The sequence below is a fragment of the Salmo salar genome, chromosome 01, assembly GCF_965601325.2.
Source record: "Salmo salar chromosome 01, fSalSal1, whole genome shotgun sequence".
Classification (NCBI taxonomy): Eukaryota; Metazoa; Chordata; class Actinopteri; order Salmoniformes; family Salmonidae; genus Salmo; species Salmo salar.
This window is the reverse complement of record NC_138291.1, coordinates 104,023,149-104,050,000: the sequence shown is the minus strand read 5'-3', so window position 1 is coordinate 104,050,000 and position 26,852 is coordinate 104,023,149. Positions and strand designations below refer to the sequence as shown.

Sequence of the window (26,852 nt, the reverse complement as noted above, 5' to 3'; positions counted from 1 at the left end):
CATGTGAATTCACTCACTTTTTGACTACACTCCTTTAGATTTGAACAAATCCTTCCAAACAGGTTTGCCCGTGGTAGAAGTGGTCAGAAAGTGCCGGAAACATTTAGGATATAGAGGTGCTCAAACGTGACCCATTTTGCATACCCTGCCCTACCATGAGACATCCATGTCTTCTACAATGAAAAAGATAAACGTTTGTTTGATATCATTTCAAAGCTTACAAACAGGGAGGGTTGTCAAACTATTTGATTATTTCTTTAAAAAAAATGTGGTTATGTGATTTTAGATCATCTCAGATGTCTCGTTTTCACCTGTGTTGTAGCCCCATCTGACATTGTCTTAGGTGTTTGTTGTGCCCGTCACCGGTTGAGACACAGCATTCTCTTGAATACTTGGATGCTCCACACAACTGAATGCTTCTCACACCAATGTTTTGGCCTTCATCAGGGTTTTACAGAGAGATGACAACTGACCTTTGAAAAGGTTTTGCCTACTGTGAGGTAGGCAGTACATGATTATTCAAAAACAACTAGAAGCAAAATGGCAACAACAAAAAAATCACAAGTTCCAAACAAGGGATGTTCACACAGTAGTGGCCTGAACACAGGTTCCTGAACACAGGTTCCTGAACACAGGTTCCTGTATAGTCTAGGACCGTAGAGAGGTTTTAATCAGAGTTGTGCCTGGGCCCTGGGGGATAGTATGACTTCACAGTCAAATGTCTCAGAACAAGGCTGGCTTTTCAGGTTTTGCTTTGCTGCTGAATTGTTTGCTGTTCTTCTGAGTGGCAGGTGTGAGACTTTGTTTGAACATGCTGTCCAGAGTACCTCTCAGGAGTTATCTCTTACACACACACACACACACACACACACACACACACACACACACACACACACATGCCCCTTCAGATTGGACTTTAATTCTTGGATGTGAGTAAGTGCAATAACGTTTATAAAGGACTGATTTTATTGTTCCTCCTCCTTGGAGGACGTAAACACACACTTAGTAAAGTACCTCATGTGTTTTCTTTTAAATACATTAGACTGGCAGAATGGAACCAATACTACTTGAAGTCTGATCAAAATCTCATGTCCCCATGGGCGAGTGTCAGTTAGGGGGAATAATAACAGAGCGAATATCATAACAGGTGTGATGCACTTTTTAAAAAACATGTTGAATCATGTCATGAAAGGTGTGGGTTTAACATCAAGCCACTTTTCTAAATGCAGGAGGTGGGTAACGTGTTTCATCATGTTTGAACAGAACAGACCACAGCAGAGGCTTGCCCTTTTAGGATCACAGAGGAAGTTGTTGTTTTTTGGATTGTTAGTTTAGTAGCCACTAGCCACTTGTTTTCGGTGAACAGCTTTAAAATGTTTTCAGATTTCATTTGCCTTCCCTCGAGCAGCTTGGCAACAGAACATTATCAGTGGGAAGGCCGTGTTTTGGGGTTGCCCCTCTGCCCCCAACCGACCCAAATCCCTGACTGGTACAATCCACCGCTGATTAACAAAGAGCCTGATCTCTCCAAGTCAATTAATCAGATGAATGATGTGAGCCCTGCAGAGTCCTGGGCCAGACCTGGGGAGGAAAGGCCCTGTGTGGTTTCACATGGGAATTTTCACTCCTTTCGTATTTGTGTGTGTGTATCAAAAGGGATTGACATGGGAGGCAGATTGAGGGGCTGTAGATATGGTTTAGTATAGGCTAAAGAAGAACGGTGGGACTGGGATTTGATAGTATGACGTAGGCCTAGGCATCCAACCAGCTGCTGAGGCCGGCTGCTTTAACTACACAACCGGCTGCTTTAACTACACAACCGGCTGCTTTAACTACACAACCGGCTGCTTTAACTACACAACTGGCTGCTTTAACTACACAACCGGCTGCTTTAACCAGACAACCGGCTGCTTTAACCAGACAACCGGCTGCTTTAACCAGACAACCGGCTGCTTTAACCAGACAACCGGCTGCTTTAACTACACAACCGGCTGCTTTAACCACACAACCGGCTGCTTTAACCACACAACCGGCTGCTTTAACTACACAACCGGCTGCTTTAACTACACAACCGGCTCCAGGCACCAAGACTCTTATCTCTTGAGGCCCGTTCCAGTTGATAGCTCCTTCAGGCAGGCACCAGAGAGCAGGCACCAGAGTGCAGGCCGACCGATTTATGATTTTTCAACGCCGATACCGATTATTGGAGGCCCAAAAACCCCAATACCGATTAATCGCCCGTTTTTTGTAATAATGACAATTGCAACAATACTGAATGAACACTTTTATTTTAACTTAATATAATACATCAATAAAATCAATTTAGCCTCAAATAAATAATGAAACATGTTCAATTTGGTTTAAATAATGCAAAATAAAGTGTTGGAGAAGAAAGTAAAAGTGCAATATGTGCCATGTAAGAAAGCTAACATTTAAGTTCCTTGCTCAGAACATGAGAACATATGAAAGCTAGTGGTTCCTTTTAACATGAGTCTTCAATATTCCCAGGTAAGAAGTTTTAGGTTGTAGTTATTATAGGAATTATAGGACTATTTCTCTCTATACGATTTGTATTTCATATACCTTTGACTATTGGATGTTCTTATAAGCACTTTAGTATTGCCAGTGTAACTGTATAGCTTCCGTCCCTCTCCTCGCTCCTACCTGGGCTCGAACCAGGAACACATCGACAACAGCCACCCTCGAAGCAGCGTTACCCATGCAGAGCAAGGGGGAAAACTACTCCAAGTCTCAGAGCGAGTGACGTTTGAAACGCTATTAGTGTGCACCCGGCTAACTAGCTAGCCGTTTCACATCGTTTACACCAGCCTAATCTTGGGAGTTGATAGGCTTGAAGGGGTGGGTATAATTTGTGGAACATTCCAACAGGAATCTGTTCCAAAAAACGTAAAGTAAAAGGTTGCCAACCAACAAAGCATACAAAGTAGCAACGCATACAAACCTAGCTAACTAGCTGCCGAATAGGCATCAACTCACCACGTAGCTTATTCTTAATGTTTGTCCATAGGCAAACAGACATGTGAGGACAGACATTTTTCGGAATAAATGTGATGAGTGAAAAACGCAATGAAATAGTCCCTACCCGGTATCTTATTCTGCCGCTATACAACTTTGTATGCATTGTTTTTTGGAAACCTTGTTATTTACAACGTTTTTGGAATAGATTCCTGTTGGAACGTTCCACAAATTATACCCACCCAGGTTGAAGTCATAAACAGCGCAATGCTTGAAGCACAGCTAAGGGCTGTTTGAATGAATGCTTACGAGCCTGCTGCTGCCTACCACCGCTCAGTCAGACTGCTCTATCAAATCATAGACATAATTATAATATAATAAACACACAGAAATACGAGCCTTAGGTCATTAATATGGTCGAATCCGGAAACTATCATCTCGAAAACAAAAGTTTTTTTCTTTCAGTTCCGTATTTTATCTAACGGGTGGCTAAGTCTAAATATTCCTGTTAGGCATTGATGTTTATGGTTAGGTACATTGGTGCAACGGCAGTACTTTTTTCGCAAATGCGCTTGTTATATCATCACCCGTTTGTCGAAGTAGGCTGTGATTCAATGAAAATTAACAGGCACCGCATCGATTATATGCAACGCAGGACAGGCTAGATAAACTAGTAATATCATCAACCATGTGTAGTTAACTAGTGATTATGTTAAGATTGATCGTTTTTTATAAGTCTAATGCTAGCTAGCAACTTACCTTTGCTTCTGGCTGCCCTCGCGTTACAGGTAGTCAGCCTGTTAATCCTTGTGGAGTGCAATGTAAGGCAGGTGGTTAGAGCGTTGGACTGGTAACCGAAGGTTGCAAAAACAAATCCCCCCCTGAACAAGGCAGTTAACCCCCGTTTCTAGGCCGTCAACCCCCGGGCGTCATTGTAAATAAGAATTTGTTCTTAACTGACTTGCCTAGTTAAATAAAGGTGTGAAAAAATATAGAGCAGTCTAAAGTGTTATATATATACATATATATAGGCAAATCGGTGGCCAAAAATACCGATTGTTATGAAAACTTGAAATCGGCCCTAATTAAATCGGCCATTCCGATTAATCGGTCGACCTCTACACCAGAGTGCAGGCACCAGAGTGCAGGCACCAGCCGTGTGGACTTGACCAGATAATGGTGATGGAGGAGGAATGCACCAGTCTCACCATGCTGTTTATTCTCCTCTGGATAGCGGATTGGCCTTTTCTTTTAGGCTGATTGAGTGAATACCTTTTTGAGTCAATCCCCCAAAATATCAACAACAAAGTAGATGGAAATACAAGTGACCTTTGTGGTTAGACTGATGTTTATATAACCTTTATTTAACTAGGCAAGTCAGTTAAGAACAAATTCTTATTTACAATGACGGCCTACCCCGGCCAACCCTAACCCGGACAACGCTGGGCCAGTTGTGTGCCGGCCTATGGGAATCCCAATCACGGCCGGTTGTGATACAGCCTGGAATCGAACCAGGGTCTGTAGAGACTCTTCTAGCACTGAGATGCAGTGCCTTAGTGCACTGTGTCACTCAGGAGCCCAAAATGTGATCCTGTTGAAAAAGGAAATCTATACATCTGTTTTCTTCAGCGCTACTCTGTGTCCAATGTTTAATGTTTATAACCATGCTATTCACTGTTATAACCATGCTATTCATTGTTATAACCATGATATTCTCTGTTATTGCCATGTTATGCCTGGTGTTACATCTACAACGTCTTTAAAGCTTTTATGGCTCAAACACGACTCTCTGTCTCTCTGTTTTTTTAGACAGCAGAAAATGAACGACACATTCCCCCTAACCAGGAAGAAGAAGTGAAGGAGTGGGGAGATCGTTGGAGAGAAGAGAGACAGAGACTGAAGAGGGTCTAAACTGAAGGAGTGACAGGAGAGGATACTTATTGCAGACACCATGTCTGTCTCCACCACCAAGCAGGAGAGAACCCTGTGTGTTCTGCTCCCTAATAAAGAACAGCTGGACATCACTGTGGGGGTGAGCACGTCCCATTATGACTCCTCCTGTTGATTCTGTAGGTATTCCATGAGTCAGCCAGGGGGGTTTCAATGGACGGCTTTTCAATGGAAGGTTTCAGTCCTGGGCCAGTAATGTATCAAGAGTATTTATAGTCCCGTACTATAAAATGTATGGAGTTGTACGTGTGTTTTTCTGTTTCTAAAACTGTCAGCCTGTTACAATCACCTTGTTTATAACAGTCTTCTCTCTCCTCTCAGGTCAAGTCCACAGGGCAGGATGTGTTCAGTCAGGTGTCTGAGCTCCTTGGAATAAAAGAGCTGCACTTCTTTGGCCTGACAGTGGTGAAGGGTAAGGCCAAACCAGCCCTAACCCAGGACACATATTCAGAAAGTGTCTCGTAGTAGGACTGATTTTCTGAGATCAGTTTACATTATCCATCATAGTAAATGAGATTAAATGGACGGGGGGGGACCTGATCCTAGATCAGCACTCCTCCTGAGACGCTTTATGAATGTGGACCCAGGCCTCTGAGACCTACCCTGCCCAACCGCCCACCCCTTACCCTGCCTACCCACCCCTTACCCTGCCTACCCACCCCTTACCCTGCCCACCCACCCACCAATCCACTCCAGAGTCTTTGAACCTGATATAAATGTTTCTGCTGCATTAGACAACAGACATTCAGAGGGTCACATTATATTCTGATTACATAGTTACAGTAGACTTCAACGAGCTGATGTCATGCTCACTGTATTCATAATCCAGTATGTACACACACACTGTAGTACATACACTACTGTAGTACATACACACACACTACTGTACTACACACACACTCACTGTAGAACACACACACTCACTGTAGAACACACACACTAACTGTAGAACACACACACTCACACACACAGTAGTACACACGCACACTGTAGTACACACGCACTACACTGTAGTACACACGGACACTGTAGTACACACACACACACACACACACACACACACACACACACACACACACACACACACTGTAGTACACACACACACGGACACTGTAGTACCCACGCGCACACACACACACACACACGGACACTGTAGTACACACACACATGCACACTGTAGTACGCACACTGTAGTATACACACACATACATTACACACACACTGTAGTACACACACACACGCGCTATACTGTAGTACACACGCATACACACATTACACACACACACTGTAGTACACACCCCAGTCACAAACACCCCAGTCACAAACACCCCAGTCACAAACACCCCAGTCACACACACCCCAGTCCTCGAGTCCTTGAGTCCTTCTACTAGCAGTCTGTTTACATAATAGAACTAAACAACTGGGTTAGTTTCCAGAAACGGGGTAACGGCAGAATATGATCAGAAGGGAATGTTGTTGTGTGTTTCTGCATTACCGAGACTTAGATGTCTAATCTTCTTCAACCTTTGGTCAAGCTCAATTCAAATGTTTTGTCAGTCTCTTTCTTTCTCACTCTCCTTCCTGTTCTCTGTCTTTCTCTCTTTGTTCTGCCATGTTGAAATGTCTTGGTAATCTTGTGTGGCTCACCTCTTGAACAAGAGCTCTTTTGTTTTTGTGTGAGTGCCTGCATGCCTGCGGTGGTGTGGGGGGGCCTTCCACCTCTCTGGTCTGGGTCTGCCCGGGATTCCAACAATATTAACTTCATTAAGCCAGGAATGTGGCCCTGCATTCCACCTCTTCACTGGAGGGAGGGATGAAGGGATAGATGGAGGGAGAGATAGATGGAAGGGATAGATGGAGGGAGGGATAGATAGATAGATGGATGGGAGGAAGGGATAGATAGATGGAGATAAAGGGAGGATAAGGGCGGGTGAAGAAGAGGTAGGGGGGAGGAGTGGTGACTGGCCAGGGAGTCTCGTTAAAACAAAACGAGTGAAAGGGAGGAGAGCAGAGGTGAAAGAAACTGAGTCAGAGAATGAGAGAGTGATTTTAATGAAAAGAGAGATGGATGGAGGAGTGAGTGAGTCATGTGGCCTGCCTGGTGAATGTGGTGAGGTCAGAAAGAGATGAGCCAGAAATAAAATACTTATCGTATAAAAAAATAAAGGCATTATGGATGAGGTGAAGACAGAGGTGAATAAGATGGATGTAATGGAACATGTTAGGTTGGAGCAGGGGTGTACCAGAGACAGGATGTTATAACCCCAGTGGAACATGTTAGGTTGGAGCAGGGATGTACCAGAGACAGGATGTTATAACCCCAGTGGAACATGTTAGGTTGGAGCAGGGATGTACCAGAGACAGGATGTTATAACCCCAGTGGAACATGTTAGGTTGGAGCAGGGATGTACCAGAGACAGGATGTTATAACCCCAGTGGAACATGTTAGGTTGGAGCAGGGATGGACCAGAGACAGGATGTTATAACCCCAGTGGAACATGTTAGGTTGGAGCAGGGATGTACCAGAGACAGGATGTTATAACCCCAGTGGAACATGTTAGGTTGGAGCAGGGATGTACCAGAGACAGGATGTTATAACCCCAGTGGAACATGTTAGGTTGGAGCAGGGATGTACCAGAGACAGGATGTTATAACCCCAGTGGAACATGTTAGGTTGGAGCAGGGATGTACCAGAGACAGGATGTTATAACCCCAGTGGAACATGTTAGGTTGGAGCAGGGATGTACCAGAGACAGGATGTTATAACCCCAGTGGAACATGTTAGGTTGGAGCAGGGATGTACCAGAGACAGGATGTTATAACCCCAGTGGAACATGTTAGGTTGGAGCAGGGATGTACCAGAGACAGGATGTTATAACCCCAGTGGAACATGTTAGGTTGGAGCAGGGGTGTACCAGAGACAGGATGTTATAACCCCAGTGGAACATGTTAGGTTGGAGCAGGGATGTACCAGAGACAGGATGTTATAACCCCAGTGGAACATGTTAGGTTGGAGCAGGGATGTACCAGAGACAGGATGTTATAACCCCAGTGGAACATGTTAGGTTGGAGCAGGGATGTACCAGAGACAGGATGTTATAACCCCAGTGGAACATGTTAGGTTGGAGCAGGGATGTACCAGAGACAGGATGTTATAACCCCAGTGGAACATGTTAGGTTGGAGCAGGGATGTACCAGAGACAGGATGTTATAACCCCAGTGGAACATGTTAGGTTGGAGCAGGGATGTACCAGAGACAGGATGTTATAACCCCAGTGGAACATGTTAGGTTGGAGCAGGGATGTACCAGAGACAGGATGTTATAACCCCAGTGGAACATGTTAGGTTGGAGCAGGGATGTACCAGAGACAGGATGTTATAACCCCAGTGGAACATGTTAGGTTGGAGCAGGGGTGTACCAGAGACAGGATGTTATAACCCCAGTGGAACATGTTAGGTTGGAGCAGGGATGTACCAGAGACAAGATGTTATAACCCCAGTGGAACATGTTAGGTTGGAGCAGGGGTGTACCAGAGACAGGATGTTATAACCCCAGTGGAAAATGTTAGGTTGGAGCAGGGATGTACCAGAGACGGGATGGTACAAACCCCAGTGGATAGTTGACTGGTGATTTGTATCTAACACATTGATACAGTCCCCCCCCCCCCTTATCACTTTCCTCACAGCTGCAACCATCTTATCAGTCCAACTGTTGAAAGAAAAGACAATGAGATCATTTGTGATGAAAGGAGATAAACTTAATTATTTTGTTTTGTTTGTATTCCTTAAGAACAAAGAGCTATTAGAATGAGGATTAAACATACAAGATGATTCATTATTACCACTCGATTTGAAGGGTACATAAAGTACTTCATAACACATTCGTAAGGATACATAACGCTTTCATAAGAAGTACATAAGCGTTTCATAAATGTCCTTGGTTTTTGTAGTCCAGTTTACTCTGCAGGCCTAGCAAGCCAACAGTCAATAGTGTTACTTTCTTCCTGAGCCGGTATGTTAGCAGAGCCTGTAAGCAAACAGGCATATTAGCTTTAGCATAGCTGTCAACAGGCGTATTAGCATTAGCATAGCTGTCAACACAACAGTTGTGTCGTTTGTCTGCTGGTTGCATTGACCACACCAATGGAAGAACAAGTGGTTTTTTTCTTTTCTTTACTCTAATTAATGTCATTGTTAGGAAGATTTTACGCATGAGTTAATTATTATTTTATTTGACTGAGGGTGTCCTGTTTCCTGTTTTACCTCAGACAATGAGCACATCTTTCTGGACATGGAAGATAAGCTGACCAAGTATTTCCCTAAGGAATGGAAGCAAGATTCAGGGAAGGTAAGAGGGCTCCAATAATTTACTTATTGATGTATTCTAACATGGATGGTTTTTGGCATGTATCAGAACACACCCTGGTTAACCCAGCAGCTCACTGCAGCCCACTGCTCTACATAGTATCTAGCTGTGTATTGTTCTTAACATGACAAATAGTTCATGCTATGCCTTTACATTGTATTACCAGGCCCATTCGTTCACCCATGGTTGTTGTGTCCCGACTTCTATTATAAAGGTGTCCAGCACTTGCATCACTGTGTTGTGTTTCACCGTGGTTTTGTTGTTTCACCATGGTGGGGGTGGGGGTGTGGTGTTTCACCATGGTTGTGGGGTGTGGTGTTTCACCCTGGTTGTGGGGTGTGGTGTTTCACCCTGGTTGTGGGGTGGGGTGTTTCACCATGGATGTGGGGTGGGGTGTTTCACCCTGGTTGTGGGGTGGGGTGTTTCACCATGGTTGTGGGGTGGGGTGTTTCACCATGGTTGTGGGGTGGGGTGTTTCACCATGGTTGTGGGTGGGGGTGTGGTGTTTCACCATGGTTGTGGGGTGTGGTGTTTCACCATGGTTGTGGGGTGTGGTGTTTCACCCTGGTTGTGGGGTGTGGTGTTTCACCCTGGTTGTGGGGTGGGGTGTTTCACCATGGTTGTGGGGTGGGGTGTTTCACCATGGATGTGGGGTGGGGTGTTTCACCCTGGTTGTGGGGTGGGGTGTTTCACCATGGTTGTGGGGTGGGGTGTTTCACCATGGTTGTGGGGTGGGGTGTTTCACCATGGTTGTGGGTGGGGGTGTGGTGTTTCACCATGGTTGTGGGGTGTGGTGTTTCACCCTGGTTGTGGGGTGGGGTGTTTCACCATGGTTGTGGGGTGTGGTGTTTCACCCTGGTTGTGGGGTGGGGTGTTTCACCATGGTTGTGGGGTGTGGTGTTTCACCATGGTTGTGGGGTGTGGTGTTTCACCCTGGTTGTGGGGTGTGGTGTTTCACCCTGGTTGTGGGGTGGGGTGTTTCACCCTGGTTGTGGGGTGTGGTGTTTCACCCTGGTTGTGGGGTGGGGTGTTTCACCATGGTTGTGGGGTGGGGTGTTTCACCCTGGTTGTGGGGTGGGGTATTTCACCCTGGTTGTGGGGTGGGGTGTTTCACCATGGTTGTGGGGTGGGGTGTTTCACCATGGTTGTGGGGTGGGGTGTTTCACCATGGTTGTGGGGTGGGGTGTTTCACCATGGTTGTGGGGTGGGGTATTTCACCCTGGTTGTGGGGTGGGGTATTTCACCCTGGTTGTGGGGTGGGGTGTTTCACCATGGATGTGGGGTGGGGTATTTCACCCTGGTTGTGGGGTGTGGTGTTTCACCATGGATGTGGGGTGTGGTGTTTCACCATGGATGTGGGGTGTGGTGTTTCACCATGGATGTGGGGTGGGGTATTTCACCATGGATGTGGGGTGGGGTATTTCACCCTGGTTGTGGGGTGGGGTATTTCACCCTGGTTGTGGGGTGGGGTGTTTCACCATGGTTGTGGGGTGTTTCACCATGGATGTGGGGTGGGGTATTTCACCCTGGTTGTGGGGTGGGGTGTTTCACCATGGTTGTGGGGTGGGGTATTTCACCATGGATGTGGGGTGGGGTGTTTCACCCTGGTTGTGGGGTGGGGTGTTTCACCCTGGTTGTGGGGTGGGGTATTTCACCATGGTTGTGGGGTGGGGTGTTTCACCATGGTTGTGGGGTGTTTCACCCTGGTTGTGGGGTGTTTCACCCTGGTTGTGGGGTGTTTCACCATGGATGTGGGGTGGGGTATTTCACCCTGGTTGTGGGGTGGGGTATTTCACCCTGGTTGTGGGGTGGGGTGTTTCACCATGGTTGTGGGGTGTTTCACCATGGATGTGGGGTGGGGTATTTCACCCTGGTTGTGGGGTGGGGTATTTCACCCTGGTTGTGGGGTGGGGTGTTTCACCATGGATGTGGGGTGTTTCACCATGGATGTGGGGTGGGGTATTTCACCCTGGTTGTGGGGTGGGGTATTTCACCCTGGTTGTGGGGTGGGGTGTTTCACCATGGATGTGGGGTGTGGTGTTTCACCATGGTTGTGGGGTGGGGTATTTCACCATGGATGTGGGGTGGGGTGTTTCACCCTGGTTGTGGGGTGGGGTATTTCACCCTGGTTGTGGGGTGGGGTGTTTCACCATGGATGTGGGGTGTGGTGTTTCACCATGGTTGTGGGGTGTGGTGTTTCACCATGGTTGTGGGGTGGGGTGTTTCACCATGGATGTGGGGTGTGGTGTTTCACCATGGTTGTGGGGTGGGGTATTTCACCATGGATGTGGGGTGGGGTGTTTCACCCTGGATGTGGGGTGGGGTATTTCACCCTGGTTGTGGGGTGGGGTGTTTCACCATGGATGTGGGGTGGGGTGTTTCACCATGGTTGTGGGGTGTTTCACCATGGATGTGGGGTGGGGTGTTTCACCCTGGATGTGGGGTGGGGTATTTCACCCTGGTTGTGGGGTGGGGTGTTTCACCATGGTTGTGGGGTGGGGTGTTTCACCCTGGATGTGGGGTGGGGTGTTTCACCCTGGTTGTGGGGTGGGGTGTTTCACCATGGATGTGGGGTGGGGTGTTTCACCATGGATGTGGGGTGGGGTGTTTCACCCTGGTTGTGGGGTGGGGTGTTTCACCATGGATGTGGGGTGGGGTGTTTCACCATGGATGTGGGGTGGGGTGTTTCACCATGGATGTGGGGTGGGGTGTTTCACCCTGGTTGTGGGGTGGGGTGTTTCACCCTGGTTGTGGGGTGGGGTGTTTCACCCTGGATGTGGGGTGGGGTGTTTCACCATGGTTGTGGGGTGGGGTGTTTCACCCTGGATGTGGGGTGGGGTGTTTCACCCTGGTTGTGGGGTGGGGTGTTTCACCATGGTTGTGGGGTGGGGTGTTTCACCCTGGATGTGGGGTGGGGTGTTTCACCCTGGTTGTGGGGTATTTCACCATGGTTGTGTTGTTTCCTCAGGGGTTACAGAAGCGATCCCTCCCCCTGGTGCTCTGCCTCAAGGTGCAGTACTATGTGGAGAACGGCAGGCTCATCTGGTGAGGCTCCAAACAACATGCTTATTTCCTAATACTCTAAACATACCATCATCCTTCAGACCCACTGCTGGAAGCCAACAACAATGCACTCAAGGTCTCCCTCCAAAAATGTGGATTTAATATACCCAGCTCTGTATCTCATTAACCCCCTTTACCTCCTACAACTCCGTTGTTATTAAATCTAGTGGCCCTGCCTCTCTCTACCTCTCCCCCAGTGAGCGGAAGGCGAGGCGTCTGTACTTCTCTGACCTGAGGGAGAGGGTGTTGCGTTCTGAGTGTCGTCAGCAGGAGGAGGTGTACTTGTGTTCTTTCTTTCAAACATTTTATTTTAGATTTCTTCATCGTATGACAATCACAAACATTCAAAATTACACAATAACACAATGAAATCCCATTTTCCAGGTGTACTTCCAGCTGGCTGGGTATGCTCTACAAGCTGACCTGGAGGATCATCCCCTACCTGGGAAGAACCAGGGAGGCACCCGCTACTTCCAGCCCAAAGAGTACTTCCCTCCCTGGGTAAGTGTGAGAGTGTGTGGGGCCTGGGGAAGTCTACGTGTTGAGATACCATACATCTTCTTACATGTGGCCACTGCCATTCTCAGTAAATGGTTCTACAGTGATATTGTCTGAATGTGGTTTCTCTGTCTCTCTCTGTCTTTCTCTCTTTCTCTCAAGAAAATCTGTCTCTCTGTCTCTCTGTCTCTCTGTCTTAAAGTCAGTTAGGTCTGGTTTGCTTAATTTAAGGAATTTGAAATGATTCGTATAATTTACTTTTTATACTTAATTGTATTTAAAACCAAAGACTTTTACTTGAGTCATTTTCTATTAGGCTATCTTTACTTTTACTAAGTATGACAATTGGATACTTTCTCCACCGCTGATGGCGAGCTGCCAGTAGCTTGCAGCCCACCTATGAGTAGCTCGCCAATCAATTCTAAAAGTAATGTATTTTTTCACGTGTTCCATGCAAACTGTCGTAAACATAAAGCTCCTGGCTACTATCCAATCAAAGCCACTTTGACATGATCCCATCCCTGGTTAGATACTATTGGTTTGAAAAACCAAACGTAACACAATATCTGCCAATTAATTTCCAGCAATATTGCCCCTGTCTGTCTGTTTGGTGAAAACTCAGTATGTAGCCAGTAAGAGATGCTAATGATAACTGTCTTGTAGGCTTACCTGACAGATCTACACTAGCTTTCAAAAGTTTGGGGTCACTTAAAAATGTCCCTGTTTTTAAAAGAAAAGCTATTTTTTTGGTCCATTTTAAAATAACATCAAATTGATCAGAAATACAGTGTAGACATCGTTAATGTTGTAAATGACTATTGTGGCTGTAAACGGCACATTTTTTATGGAATATCTACATAGTCGTGCAGAGGCCCATTATCAGCAACCATCACTCCTGTGTTCCAATGGCACGTTGTGTTAGCTAATCCAAGTTTATAATTTTAAAAGGCTAATTGATCATTAGAAAAACATTTTGCATTTATGTTTGTACAGCTGAAAACTGTTGTGCTGATTTAAAGAAGCAATAAAACTGGCCTTTAGACTAGTTGAGTATCTGGAGCATCAGCATTTTTGGGTTCGATTACAGGCTCAAAAAGGCCAGAACAAAGAACTTTCTTCTAAAACGGGAAATTCTAGAAAATATTAAATAAATTCCAAATTGTAGAAAATACTAAATATAATTATATGAACCATTATTTTACTAGGTATATTGGCAGAAAACACATCTCTTGCACACCACGGACCCTGGGAAGAGTTGCAGGGTAGAGGAGAGGAGAAGAATGTGCCTATTTGAAAGCTAGAAAAAAGAGTAGCTCGCAACGTTATTCTCATTTTTTTTAAGTAGCTCTCACGATAGAAAAGGTTGTAGACCTCTGTTCTACAGTAATATTTAACCAATGTGTGTTGTTAACTCTCCATCTTCAGATTGTGGCGAAGCGTGGGGTGGACTACCTGCTCTGTCACGGTCCCAAGGTACACAAGGAGCTGTTTGGCATGACGCCACGTGATGCGGTACTCCACTTCATCAAAGAGGCCTGTCGTCTCGAGGACGTCCCCGTCACCTTCTACAGGCTACAGAAGGTCAGTCAGAGATCTCATAGTAGAGTGAAGCAATCATTCAAATGTCTTAAGACCCCAAAGACCATTCAGAGACAGGAGCTCAGTGGCCAGGAAAAGTTCCCTAAAAGGAAGATGCCTAGAGAGGAACCAGACTCAGGAGGGAGGTAAATCCTCTTCTTGCTGTACTGGATAATCCATGTCCACAGCCCACATTTATTAGGCTGAAGCAAGCAAAAGTTATCGTGTGTTTTCAAAATTAGCCAATAGCCCAAAGCATAAAACACTACACGTACACAAACGATCACTGAAATAGTTTTCATGGAGTTTCAACGTGTATGGGACAGAGCCACTGCAGACAGACGTTTAAACAGAGATATTTGAATTGTTACTCTTAGACAAATGTATCCAGTTGGCCTATTTGGGGGGGTGGTATGAGTGTATTAGTTAACAGAGGCTGATACAGTACATCCATTTGCGTCTGTGTTTTCCGAGTCCAGCCCAATGTCTACCTCCCAAATGGTACCCTATTCCCTGTATAGTGCACTACTTTAGACCAGAGCTGTATGGGTCCTGTTTAAAAGGAGGGCACTAAATAGGGAGTAGGGTGACATTTGGGGTTCATCAAATGTTCCCAGTGGAGGAGTGGGTTGGGGTTATATGGCTGTGGGTTGGGGTTATATGGCTGTGGGTTGGGGTTATATGGCTGTGGGTTGGGGTTATATGGCTGTGGGTTGGGGTTATATGGCTGTGGGTTGGGGTTATATGGCTGTGGGTTGGGGTTATATGGCTGTGGGGAGGGGTTATATGGCTGTGGGGAGGGGTTATATGGCTGTGGGGAGGGGTTATATGGCTGTGGGGAGGGGTTATATGGCTGTGGGGAGGGGTAATATGGCTGTGGGTTGGGGCTAATATGGCTGTGGGTTGGGGCTAATATGGCTGTGGGTTGGGGCTAATATGGCTGTGGGATTGCCTGTTATCTTGTTATCTTGGGGGGGCTCAGATGCTTGACTGACACCTCATCCTTCATTCTCCTTCTTCAATCCTTCTGTCTCTCAGGACAAGAAAGAAGAGAGAGGCACAGCTCTGCTGGGGCTGACCCTCAGAGGAATGCAGCTTTATCAGGTGTGTGTGTGTGGGGGGGGGGGTTTAATGTTTCTGTGTTTGAGGATATGTGTCCCATCTGTCTACGTGTGTGTGTGTGTGTGTGTGTGTGTGTGTGTGTGTGTGTGTGTGTGTGTGTGTGTGGGGGGGGGTTAATGTTGCTGTGTTTGAGGATATGTGTACCATCTGTCCATGTGTGTGTCAGAGTGAATCTGCCTCCTCCTCTTACTATGCCCTCTACATCAGGAATGTGTAGGTTATCCAGAAACAGCAGTAAAACATTGCATGGGCTGAGTCCAAATGACACCCTATTCCCTATATAGTGCACTACTTTTGACCAGAGCGTTATAGGTAGTAGTGCACTATGTAGGGAATAGGGTGCCATTTATGACAAAACCATGGGCTGGGGGCCATCCCACCTCAGCCTTTTGATTTGTCCGTCAGAGGCCATCTGTGAGGATTACACACACACACACACACACACACACACACACACACACACACACACACACACACACACACACACACACACACTCTGGGAGGATTAGTTAGGGGTCTGGGGTCTGTAGTGATTTAGGGGGGTTGAGGTGATTACATACCCAGTAGACTGTGGTGTGACGTGTGATGTGGTATGTGAGATGAGGTGGTGTCGTGTGGTGTGTGAGGTTGGGTGAGGTGAGGTTGGGTGAGGTGAGGTTGGGTGAGGTGAGGTTGGGTGAGGTGAGGTTGGGTGAGGTGAGGTTGGGTGAGGTGAGGTTGGGTGAGGTGGTGTGTGAGGTTGGGTGAGGTGGTGTGTGAGGTGGTGTGGTGTGTGTGAGATGGTGTGGTGTGTGTGAGGTGGTGTGTGTGTGAGGTGAGGTTGTGTGGTGTGAGGTGAAATGGTGTGTGGGGTGAGATGGTGGTGTGAGGTGAAATGGTGTGTGAGGTGAGGTTGTGTGAGGTGAGGTGGTGTGAGGTTGTGAGGTGAGGTGGTGTGAGGTTGTGAGGTGAAATGGTGAGGTGGTGTGAGGGTGTGAGGTTGTGAGGTGAAATGGGGTGAGGTGGTGTGAGGTGAGGTGTGAGGTGGTGGTGTGGTGTGTGAGGTGGTGTGTGAGGTGAGGTTGTGTGGTGAAATGGTGGGTGAGGTGGTGTGGGGTGAGATGGTGTGTGAGGTGTGGTGTGTGAGGTGAGGTTGTGTGGTGTGTGAGGTGAGGTTGTGTGGTGTGTGAGGTGAGATTGTGAGGTGGTGTGAGGTGAAGTGGTGTGGGGTGAGATGGTGTGTGAGGTGAGGTTGTGTGGTGTGTGAGGTTGTGAGGTGAAATGGTGTGTGAGGTGAGGTGAAGTGAAGTGAGGTGAGGTGGTGTGAGGTGAGGTGGTGTGGTGAGGTGAGGTGAGAGACTGTGAGGACCTATCAGGTCTCTTGGTCTAAACAAGGTCCAGATGGTCCACTGAAAAAGGAGAGAAACACATGTTGGATTGTACATCTTCCTGTCAAGCCAAACCTGTAATGTTTTCTTTAAAACCTTTTACATGATACAATCTGGACTTGTGAATAAAGTATGAATCTCTCAAAATGCTCACGAAGACCAGCCCTTTGACACCACAGAAGCTCACTATTTGGCAAAACACCAAAAAGATGATTTTGACCAAATGAGTTTGGTTCATACTTTAAAACTGTTTATTAATGATTTACTACATATGAACTAATGATTCACTGTCCATATAAGCTACTAATAAACCCTTCAATGGAAGCGTAACCAATGTCTTTTGTCTTTGTAATGTGTGTGTCATTTCCTCAGGAGGCGGACAACATCCGCCAGCTTCTCTATGATTTCCCCTGGTCCAACGTGGGACGACTCACCTTCCTGGTACCCTCCACTTTATATTAACATATGTAAAGTGACTTCCTGTACAGTGAGTGCATGCATTGTTAGTGGAGGTGTATGTGATCCTGGTGGGAATTGAACCCACAGCCTTGGCCTTACTAACGCCATGCTCTTATCTTCCCATTGTCTTTTAAATGAAGTGGTATTAGAATGATTATTTAATGAGGGTTTTAATTACACTGAGCTGTGTAGGATTCCACCATGTCCTCCTGTCCTCAGGGTTACATTTTACATTGACATTTTAATCATTTAGTAGACACTCTTATCCAGAGCAACTTACATGAGCAATTAAGGTTAAGTCCCTTGCTCAAGGGCACAGACAGATTTTTCACTTAGTCAGCTTGGGGATTCGAACCAGCAACCTTTCAGTCACTGGCCCAATGCTCTTAACCGCGAGGCTACCTGCTCTTAACCGCGAGGCTACCTGCTCTTAACCGCTAGGCTACCTGCTCTTAACCGCTAGGCTACCTGCTCTTAACCGCTAGGCTACCTGCTCTTAACCGCGAGGCTGCCTGCTCTTAACCGCTAGGCTGCCTGCTCTTAACCGCTAGGCTGCCTGCTCTTAACCGCTAGGCTGCCTGCTCTTAACCGCTACGCTACCTGCTCTTAACCGCGAGGCTACCTGCTCTTAACCGCTAGGCTGCCTGCTCTTAGCCGCGAGGCTGCCTGCTCTTAACCGCGAGGCTGCCTGCTCTTAACCGCGAGGCTGCCTGCTCTTAACCGTGAGGCTGCCTGCTCTTAACCGCGAGGCTGCCTGCTCTTAACCGCTAGGCTGCCTGCTCTTAGCCGCGAGGCTGCCTGCTCTTAACCGCGAGGCGACCTGCTCTTAACCGCTAGGCAACCTGCTCTTAACCGCTAGGCTGCCTGCTCTTAACCGCGAGGCTGCCTGCTCTTAACCGCTAGGCTGCCTGCTCTTAACCGCGAGGCTGCCTGCTCTTAACCGCGAGGCTGCCTGCTCTTAACCGCGAGGCGACCTGCTCTTAACCGCTAGGCTACCTGCTCTTAACCGCTAGGCTACCTGCTCTTAACCGCGAGGCTGCCTGCTCTTAACCGCTAGGCTACCTGCCGCCTAGTGTTCTTACTCAATCTACCTGGTCAAATCAATAAATAATGATGTCATCATGTTGCCCTCCCTTCTCCTGTTCCTTCAGGGGAAGAAATTTGAGATCCAGCCAGATGGTCTGCCGTCGGCCAGGAAGCTGGTCTACTACACTGGGTCTCCGTTCCGCTCGCGCCACCTCCTCCTGCACCTCAGCAACAGCCACCGACTCTACCTCAGTCTCCAGCCTGCCCTCAAACACCTCCGACAGCTGGAGGACAGCGAGGGTGAGTGGGGGGAGAGGGAGAGGAGGGGAGGGTCATGTGATTAGAGATGAGGTCTAATGGTTATCTATGGAGTAACACGATAACTAATGTTCTTGATTGCATTTACATTTTAATCTGTTTGAAGCCAAATTTCCACAGTGTTTCTCCTCTCTTCACCTCCTCTATTCTCTCCTCTATTCTCCTCCCCTCTGTTTTCCTCTCCTCTGTGAATGAATGGCTTAATTTGAACACCCTCCCCTCTCTGTCCCCCTCCCCTCTCTGTCCCCCTCCAGAGAAGAAGCGCTACAGGGAGTCGTACATCAGTGATGACCTGGATCTAGACCCTCCAGGGGGCAGCGAGGGGGGCAGTCCCGGCCTGTCCCGACACTCTACCTCCAGCTCGGGCATCGAGGCAGATCGTGATGCGACACGGCAACACAGCACCATCTCCATGGAGATGGCGTCCATGGAGGAGGAGACTGGGCTGAGGAAGAGGATGGAGAAGTGTTTCAGTTCGGCGGCGAGTCACGGGAGTTCTCACACTTCGGGCGTGGACACGGGCAGCAAAGCACGCACTGATGAAGAGGAGTGGCAGGAAGAAGGTGAGAGAGGTTAGAGTTTAAGGTATCAGTCGAAGCGTGTGTGTGTGTGACAGACAGACAGACAGACAGACAGACAGACAGACAGACAGACAGACAGACAGACAGACAGACAGACAGACAGACAGACAGACAGACAGACAGACAGACAGTGGCAGTCTGATAGTGTGTATCTGATGCAGCTTGATCCATTGTCTTAGGTCAGGCGGTCTCACTCCTATGCAATGTATGGTGTCCATCCACTCTACCCGGAGTGGGTGAAAACAAGCTTTTGTGATGAAATTTAACTTCCTTGTGTTATGAAATACATTTGACCACGACAAATATGATTCTTTGTGTTCTGAATGGTTCAGTGGGGTCTTTCTGTATCGTTCATATTATTAACAGTATACCCAACATGTTGGATTCCTTTCTCTAATGTATCATTCATATTATTAACAGTATACCCAACATGTTGGATTCCTTTCTCTAATGTATCATTCATATTATTAACAGTATACCCAACATGTTGGATTCCTTTCTCTAATGTATCATTCATATTATTAACAGTATACCCAACATGTTGGATTCCTTTCTCTAATGTATCGTTCATATTATTAACAGTATACCCAACATGTTGGATTCCTTTCTCTAATGTATCGTTCATATTATTAACAGTATACCCAACATGTTGGATTCCTTTCTCTAATGTATCATTCATATTATTAACAGTATACCCAACATGTTGGATTCCTTTCTCTAACGTATCATTCATATTATTAACAGTATACCCAACATGTTGGATTCCGTAACCTAATACATCCAACAATAAGCCTGAGCTCTGAAAGAGCGGTGCAGCTTTCTGTTGTGGTGGTTGTCTGCAATGTTATTTCTGCCGGTCAAAGCACAATTAACATCATGAGTTGAAATAAATGTTCCTTTGACATTTCAGAGATACTCTTGTTTTTCTGATCAATCTTTCAAAAAGAACAGGAACTTAACATTTAATATGAACAGTGTATAGTAAAATACGAAAATACTACATGTCATGTCTCAAAATCGATATCTATCTTACCTCTATTGTTTTATGTCCTCTGGATTTGAGAAGAAAGATGACAAGTTCAGCGGTGCGCCTGTCTGTAGAGTTCAGCGGTGCGCCTGTCTGTAGAGTTCAGCGGTGCGCCTGTCTGTAGAGTTCAGCGGTGCGCCTGTTTGTAGAGTTCAGCGGTGCGCCTGTCTGTAGAGTTCAGCGGTGCGCCTGTCTGTAGAGTTCACCGGTGCGCCTGTCAGTGGGTCTTAATTCTGACACGATGCTATTCTCCTGATTTATGACCACGTTTTCTTCTCTGGCCTCCATTGATTTAGTCGCCCTGATCTTGACCATCCTACAAGGGTAAAAACTCCAATAAGTTTGGAACGGATTATGATGGAGACATGAGGTTAGAACCATTGGTTTTCTCAGAAGATTATCTACACAATTAAGTGTTTTTGATTGGATACCCTACTAGTCAATCACTCAGCATAAAGATGGGTGTAGAAAATCTGCCATGTTACTTTGAGTCATCAAAAGTGGAGCAACAGCAACAACATGATTTGTCAGTGTTCAGGAATTCAGTGTTCTGGAAGTATGTTACTGGCATTCATCTGTCTTATCTTCACAAAGGTTTTAAAGATAAAGATTATGCAAAGATGTTTTACTCCCATCCTCCCACAGCCCACAGAATGACCTGTTTATGGTGTGCTGCCCTGTTACTCAAGTAACACACACACACACACACACACACACACACACACACACACACACACACACACACACACATACCTGCGGTTTAGAGTAAATACTCCATGTTCAGTTAACTGTGGCTGCGTTCCAATATCCACACTAGAATACCACTTACAATGCTTGCCAACTACTTTGCTTAATTCTACATGTATGTTAGTGTGGTTGTTAGAACAAAGACAGTTTTATTTATGGATTCATTCCTCTGTTCTGAATACTCTTTCCATCACATAGACTGACCAGGTGAATCACAGTGAAAGCTATGATCCTTTATTGATATCACCTGTTGTGTATATCGCGTCATTCTAAGTGGAATACTACTGGACACATCGATCGTTCATTCAAAAGTAGTAATTCCACTAAGTATTCTGCTTCTCCTCTCCAGAGACCCAGCAGGCCAGTGTGGACAGTCCAGGAGAGGTTTCCGTGGACGACCCAGAGGAAATGCTGAGATTGGCTGAGCTGATTGAGGGCGTGTCAGTTGATTGTCCCGTGCTCACCTCAGAGACTCATTGTGAAGGTGAGTGAGGTTGATTGTCCCGTGCTCACCTCAGAGACTCATTCTGAAGGTGAGTGAGGTTGTAAGCTATATGAGTTCTTATCACATTATATTGTAAGTATTTTAACAACTGACAACATATAGGACATTAGAGAATTGTTTTGAATAACGTACTACCAAAACTTGCATTTGTTATATATATATATCTCTATCTCTATCTCTACCTGTACCTGTAGGAAGAACTACTGCTACTAGTTTAACTAGTTGTGCAGAGACTTTGGCAGAGATGAGATTTTGTTCATAAAGAACATTACAATTGAGTCTCATATGCCACCTAGTGGCCTGGGAATTATATATTATTTCAGATTCTTGCATTCCTTTACATTACATTACATTTAAGTCATTTAGTAGACGCTCTTATCCAGAGCGACTTACAAATTGGTGCATTCACCTTATGATATCCAGTGGAACAACCACTTTACAATAGTGCATCTAAATCTTTTAAGGGGGGGGGGGGGGGGTTAGAAGGATTACTTTATCCTATCCTAGGTATTCCTTAAAGAGGTGGGGTTTCAGGTGTCTCCGGAAGGTGGTGATTGACTCCGCTGTCCTGGCGTCGTGAGGGAGCTTGTTCCACCATTGGGGTGCCAGAGCAGCGAACAGTTTTGAATGGGCTGAGCGGGAACTGTGCTTCCTCAGAGGTAGGGAGGCGAGCAGGCCAGAGGTGGATGAACGCAGTGCCCTTGTTTGGGTGTAGGGCCTGATCAGAGCCTGAAGGTATGGAGGTGCCGTTCCCTTCACAGCTCCGTAGGCAATCACCATGGTCTTGTAGCGGATGCGAGCTTCAACTGGAAGCCAGTGGAGAGAGCGGAGGAGCGGGGTGACGTGAGAGAACTTGAACACCAGACGGGCTGTGGCGTTCTGGATAAGTTGTAGGGGTTTAATGGCACAGGCAGGGAGCCCAGCCAACAGTGAGTTGCAGTAATCCAGACGGGAGATGACAAGTGCCTGGATTAGGACCTGCGCCGCTTCCTGTGTGAGGCAGGGTCGTACTCTGCGAATGTTGTAGAGCATGAACCTACAGGATCGGGTCACCACCTTGATGTTAGTGGAGAACGACAGGGTGTTGTCCAGGATCACGCCAAGGTTCTTAGCACTCTGGGAGGAGGACACAAGGGAGTTGTCAAACGTGATGGCGAGATCATGGAACGGGCAGTCCTTCCCCGGGAGGAAGAGCAGCTCCGTCTTGCCGAGTTCAGCTTGAGGTGGTGATCCGTCATCCACACTGATATGTCTGACAGACATGCAGAGATGCGATTCGCCGCCCGGTTATCAGAAGGGGGAAAGGAGAAGATTAATTGTGTGTCGTCTGCATAGCAATGATAGGAGAGACCATGTGAGGATATGACAGAGCCAAGTGACTTGGTGTATAGCGAGAATAGGAGAGGGCCTAGAACAGAGCCCTGGGGGACACCAGTGGTGAGAGCGCATGGTGCGGAGACAGATTCTCGCCACGCCACCTGGTAGGAGCGACCTGTCAGGTAGGACGCAATCCAAGCGTGGGCCGCGCCGGAGATGCCCAACTCGGAGAGGGTGGAGAGGAGGATCTGATGGTTCACAGTATCAAAGGCAGCAGATAGGTCTAGAAGGATGAGAGCAGAGGAGAGAGAGTTAGCTTTAGCAGTGCGGAGAGCCTCCGTGACACAGAGAAGAGCAGTCTCAGTTGAATGCCCAGTCTTGAAACCTGACTGATTAGGATCAAGAAGGTCATTCTGAGAGAGATAGCAGGAGAGCTGGCCAAGGACGGCACGTTCAAGAGTTTTGGAGAGAAAAGAAAGAAGGGATACTGGTCTGTAGTTGTTGACATCGGAGGGATGGAGTGTAGGTTTTTTCAGAAGGGGTGCAACTCTCGCTCTCTTGAAGACGGAAGGGACGTAGCCAGCGGTCAAGGATGAGTTGATGAGCGAGGTGAGAAGGTCTCCGGAAATGGTCTGGAGAAGAGAGGAGGGGATAGGGTCAAGTGGGCAGGTTGTTGGGCGGCCGGCCGTCACAAGACGCGAGATTTCATCTGGAGAGAGAGGGGAGAAAGAGGTCAAAGCACAGGGTAGGGCAGTGTGAGCAGGACCAGCGGTGTCGTTTGACTTAGCAAACGAGGATCGGATATCGTCAACCTTCTTTTCAAAATGGTTGACGAAGTCATCCGCGGAGGAGGATTCAGGAGGGAAGAGAAGGTAGCAAAGAGCTTCCTAGGGTTAGAGGCAGATGCTTGGAATTTAGAGTGGTAGAAAGGGGCTTTAGCAGCAGAGACAGAAGAGGAGAATGTAGAGAGGAGGGAGTGAAAGGATGCCAGGTCCGCAGGGAGGCGAGTTTTCCTCCATTTCCGCTCGGCTGCCCGGAGCCCTGTTCTGTGAGCTCGTAGTGAGTCGTCGAGCCACGGAGCAGGAGGGGAGGACCGAGCCGGCCTGGAGGATAGGGGACAGAGAAAATCAAAGGATGCAGAAAGGGAGGAGAGGAGGGTTGAGGAGGCAGAATCAGGAGATAGGTTGGAGAAGGTTTGAGCAGAGGGAAGAGATGATAGGATGGAAGAGGAGAGAGTAGCGGGAGAGAGAGAGCGAAGGTTGGGACGGCGCAATACCATCCGAGTAGGGGCAGAGTGAGAAGTGTTGGATGAGAGCAAGAGGGAAAAGGATACAAGGTAGTGGTCGGAGATTTGGAGGGGAGTTGCAATGAGATTAGTGGATTCCTGAAATGAAATGTGAGTGTAAAATGGAGTCCAAATACCTGCCTCTATCTGACTACAGTGATGTCATTTTAACAGGATTCAATGGGGATCAGGTAGACAGAGATGAAGACCTGGTGACACTACGCAGCAAAGATGCCCTGGGACAGGTAAGACCCCTATCCTCCTCCTCGATCTTCCTCCTCCTCCTTTCTCAGGATACTCCATGTTTCCTCACCTCTTATTACTTTCATAAACTCACTCTCTCTCTTTCTTGCTCTCTCTCTGTATTGCAGATCCTGAAGTCAAGATCCCATTGCGTGGACCGCCACAGCCAGAGTCTGGATGACGTTCGCCTCTTCCCCCCTACCGCCCCCCTCGGCACGACTCTACCCCCTGACTCCTCCCACAGCTACACCTTTGGCCTGCCCCTCCCGGACTCCCAGAGTAACGCTAAGAGCCCCCCAGGGTGTAACAACGGGGGCTACTACCTCCCCCTCCACTGCCCGGCTAAGGGCACCTTCTATGGACACAGGTCTATGAACTGCCTGTCCCTGGATCTACTGGGAGACGAACAGCTGTTGGAGTTTATACTGTAGAACAACACAGAGGACCAATGTCCTTCTTTAAGACCTATTCTCTACCTACATCCCCCTCCAATGAAACTGTGGGATACAGGTGAGTGGCTGCATGCAGCGAGAGTTCTAACTGTAGAATGTAATGTTTTTACACTACCGGGCCAAACGGAACTGGCCTGGTTACATCAAGGAGCACCGATACCGTTCTGTGAACACCAATACCCTTTTCACACTACTGAACCAGGCCTTGCCGAACTGTACTGGCCTGGTTCCATCAAGGACCATGGATGGCCTCTTCAAGCCTGTGCTCTACTGTATGACTCAGATACAGGGGAGAGACTGCACAGAGATGTTGGAGGACTTCATGGACCTTTTTAAGAGGAGAGAACAAGTCTGACGTTGATTGGTATTGGTAGCATTCATTGTGAAACGGAAGGAGGCCATTGCCTTCAATAATCATCCCAATACAGACCATAATCTACATATTTATTGAACATGTTTGACACCATTTTTGTTTACCGTTTGTAGATACTTTGTACATATTTTCAACTATTTTACTATATTTTTTACTTTGAGGTACTAACACATTGTAACCATAACAATAGCTGTAAATTATACACAGCTGTATGTAAATAGGGGTGAACATTGCGTTTCTTAATTGGTGTTTGTGAATCGTGGCATAGTTTGAACCAGGAGTATCTCTAGAAGTACTTTATGGTCTGTTGTGAAGAGCAAAGGACTTAACTGCACGTTGACATCCTGTGTACATTTAAATGTATCATCATTACATTATTAAAAATAACCAACAGCATTTTTAGTCTTATGTTTTGCATTTGTTTCCCTTGTGTGTCAGTTTGTCTATAAAAAAAGAATGCTCTGAAATGATCATACACGATTGTGTATTTTGTCGCGATAATATTTTATGATATTACAAGTCTGCTATAGCTGCAACAATGTATTGTCCTTGTTTTTTTTAATACAAAACGCAAAAAATGTCATTGTAAAAAACAGTTCAACATGCTTGGACTGTTTGTCAATATTACATTCACTCCTGTGTCAAACTACCTTTCTATTAAATGTATTTCCAAATGTTTTCTTTCTATACTAATACATTTTTACTTTCTAAGTAGAGCAGCACATTATTATGTACTATGAACTATTTCTGTGTCTTCATGCATACACTGGAATGATTATATAAATAAAGCAATGACAAAGAATCTCTCTGTACGTTGCCCAACGCACATATTGGGGTCAAATCAAATTTTATTGGTCACATACACATATTTAGCAGATGTTATTGCGGGTGTAGTAAAATGCTTGTGTTCCTAGCTCCTACGGTGCTGTATTATCTAACAATTCACAACAATACACACGTTACCTCTTATATTGGTCCGTTACCTCTGTTACTATAGTGTGTAACTGGTGCACTTTGGATTAGATACAATAAGCCAGAATCCTGATCTGACGAGGTTATGATCTCTTTATTTTGATACATTACAGTCTATGGCAGTGGTATTCAAAGTTGGTTGCGACCCCTAGTGGGGTTGAGGGGGAACTGCAGTGGTGTCGCCAAACAAACATTTAAGAGTATGGATTATTGTATGGGACAATATACAACGTTTTTGAGAGATATTTAGAAAATGTTACTTGATTAAACGTATTTACTGGTTTCTTTTCATTTTGATAAGAGATAAATGTTATGAATTGAAGGTTATTTGATGTAAAAATCGAATGTACTGATTTTAAGGTCATGAGTTTGAAATTATATTTACATTTACGTCATTTAGCAGACGCTCTTATCCGGAGCGACTTACAAATTGGTGCATTCACCTTATGATATCCAGTGGAACAACCACTTTACAATAGTACATCTATCTTTTTTTGGGGGGGGGGGGGGGTTAGAAGGATGACTTTATCCTATCCCAGGTATTCCTTAAAGAGGTGGGGCATGGGGTGATGTCATTAGGAAATGATTGTGAAAAAAATTTGGTCCCCAGAAATTCTGGCAGAGAAA

At 46.4% G+C, this 26,852-nt stretch overlaps 1 protein-coding gene across 1 annotated transcript in view; it reads left to right on the top strand.

The window, feature by feature from the left end:
* LOC123723785 (FERM domain-containing protein 6) overlaps positions 1–26,055 on the top strand; it is a 29,674-nt gene extending 3,619 nt beyond the window's left edge. The window contains exons 2-15 of the mRNA XM_082978513.1: positions 4,786–5,008; positions 5,248–5,338; positions 9,195–9,274; positions 12,261–12,337; positions 12,553–12,631; positions 12,740–12,856; positions 14,279–14,434; positions 15,470–15,535; positions 17,293–17,361; positions 18,531–18,705; positions 18,978–19,286; positions 21,428–21,562; positions 24,360–24,430; positions 24,557–26,055. Of these exons, the coding sequence (XP_082834639.1) occupies positions 4,928–5,008; positions 5,248–5,338; positions 9,195–9,274; positions 12,261–12,337; positions 12,553–12,631; positions 12,740–12,856; positions 14,279–14,434; positions 15,470–15,535; positions 17,293–17,361; positions 18,531–18,705; positions 18,978–19,286; positions 21,428–21,562; positions 24,360–24,430; positions 24,557–24,859 (1,809 nt within the window). The 5' untranslated portion in view covers positions 4,786–4,927 and the 3' untranslated portion in view covers positions 24,860–26,055. The remainder of the gene's footprint in view (positions 1–4,785; positions 5,009–5,247; positions 5,339–9,194; positions 9,275–12,260; positions 12,338–12,552; positions 12,632–12,739; positions 12,857–14,278; positions 14,435–15,469; positions 15,536–17,292; positions 17,362–18,530; positions 18,706–18,977; positions 19,287–21,427; positions 21,563–24,359; positions 24,431–24,556) is intronic.
* Positions 26,056–26,852: the final 797 nt, after the last annotated feature.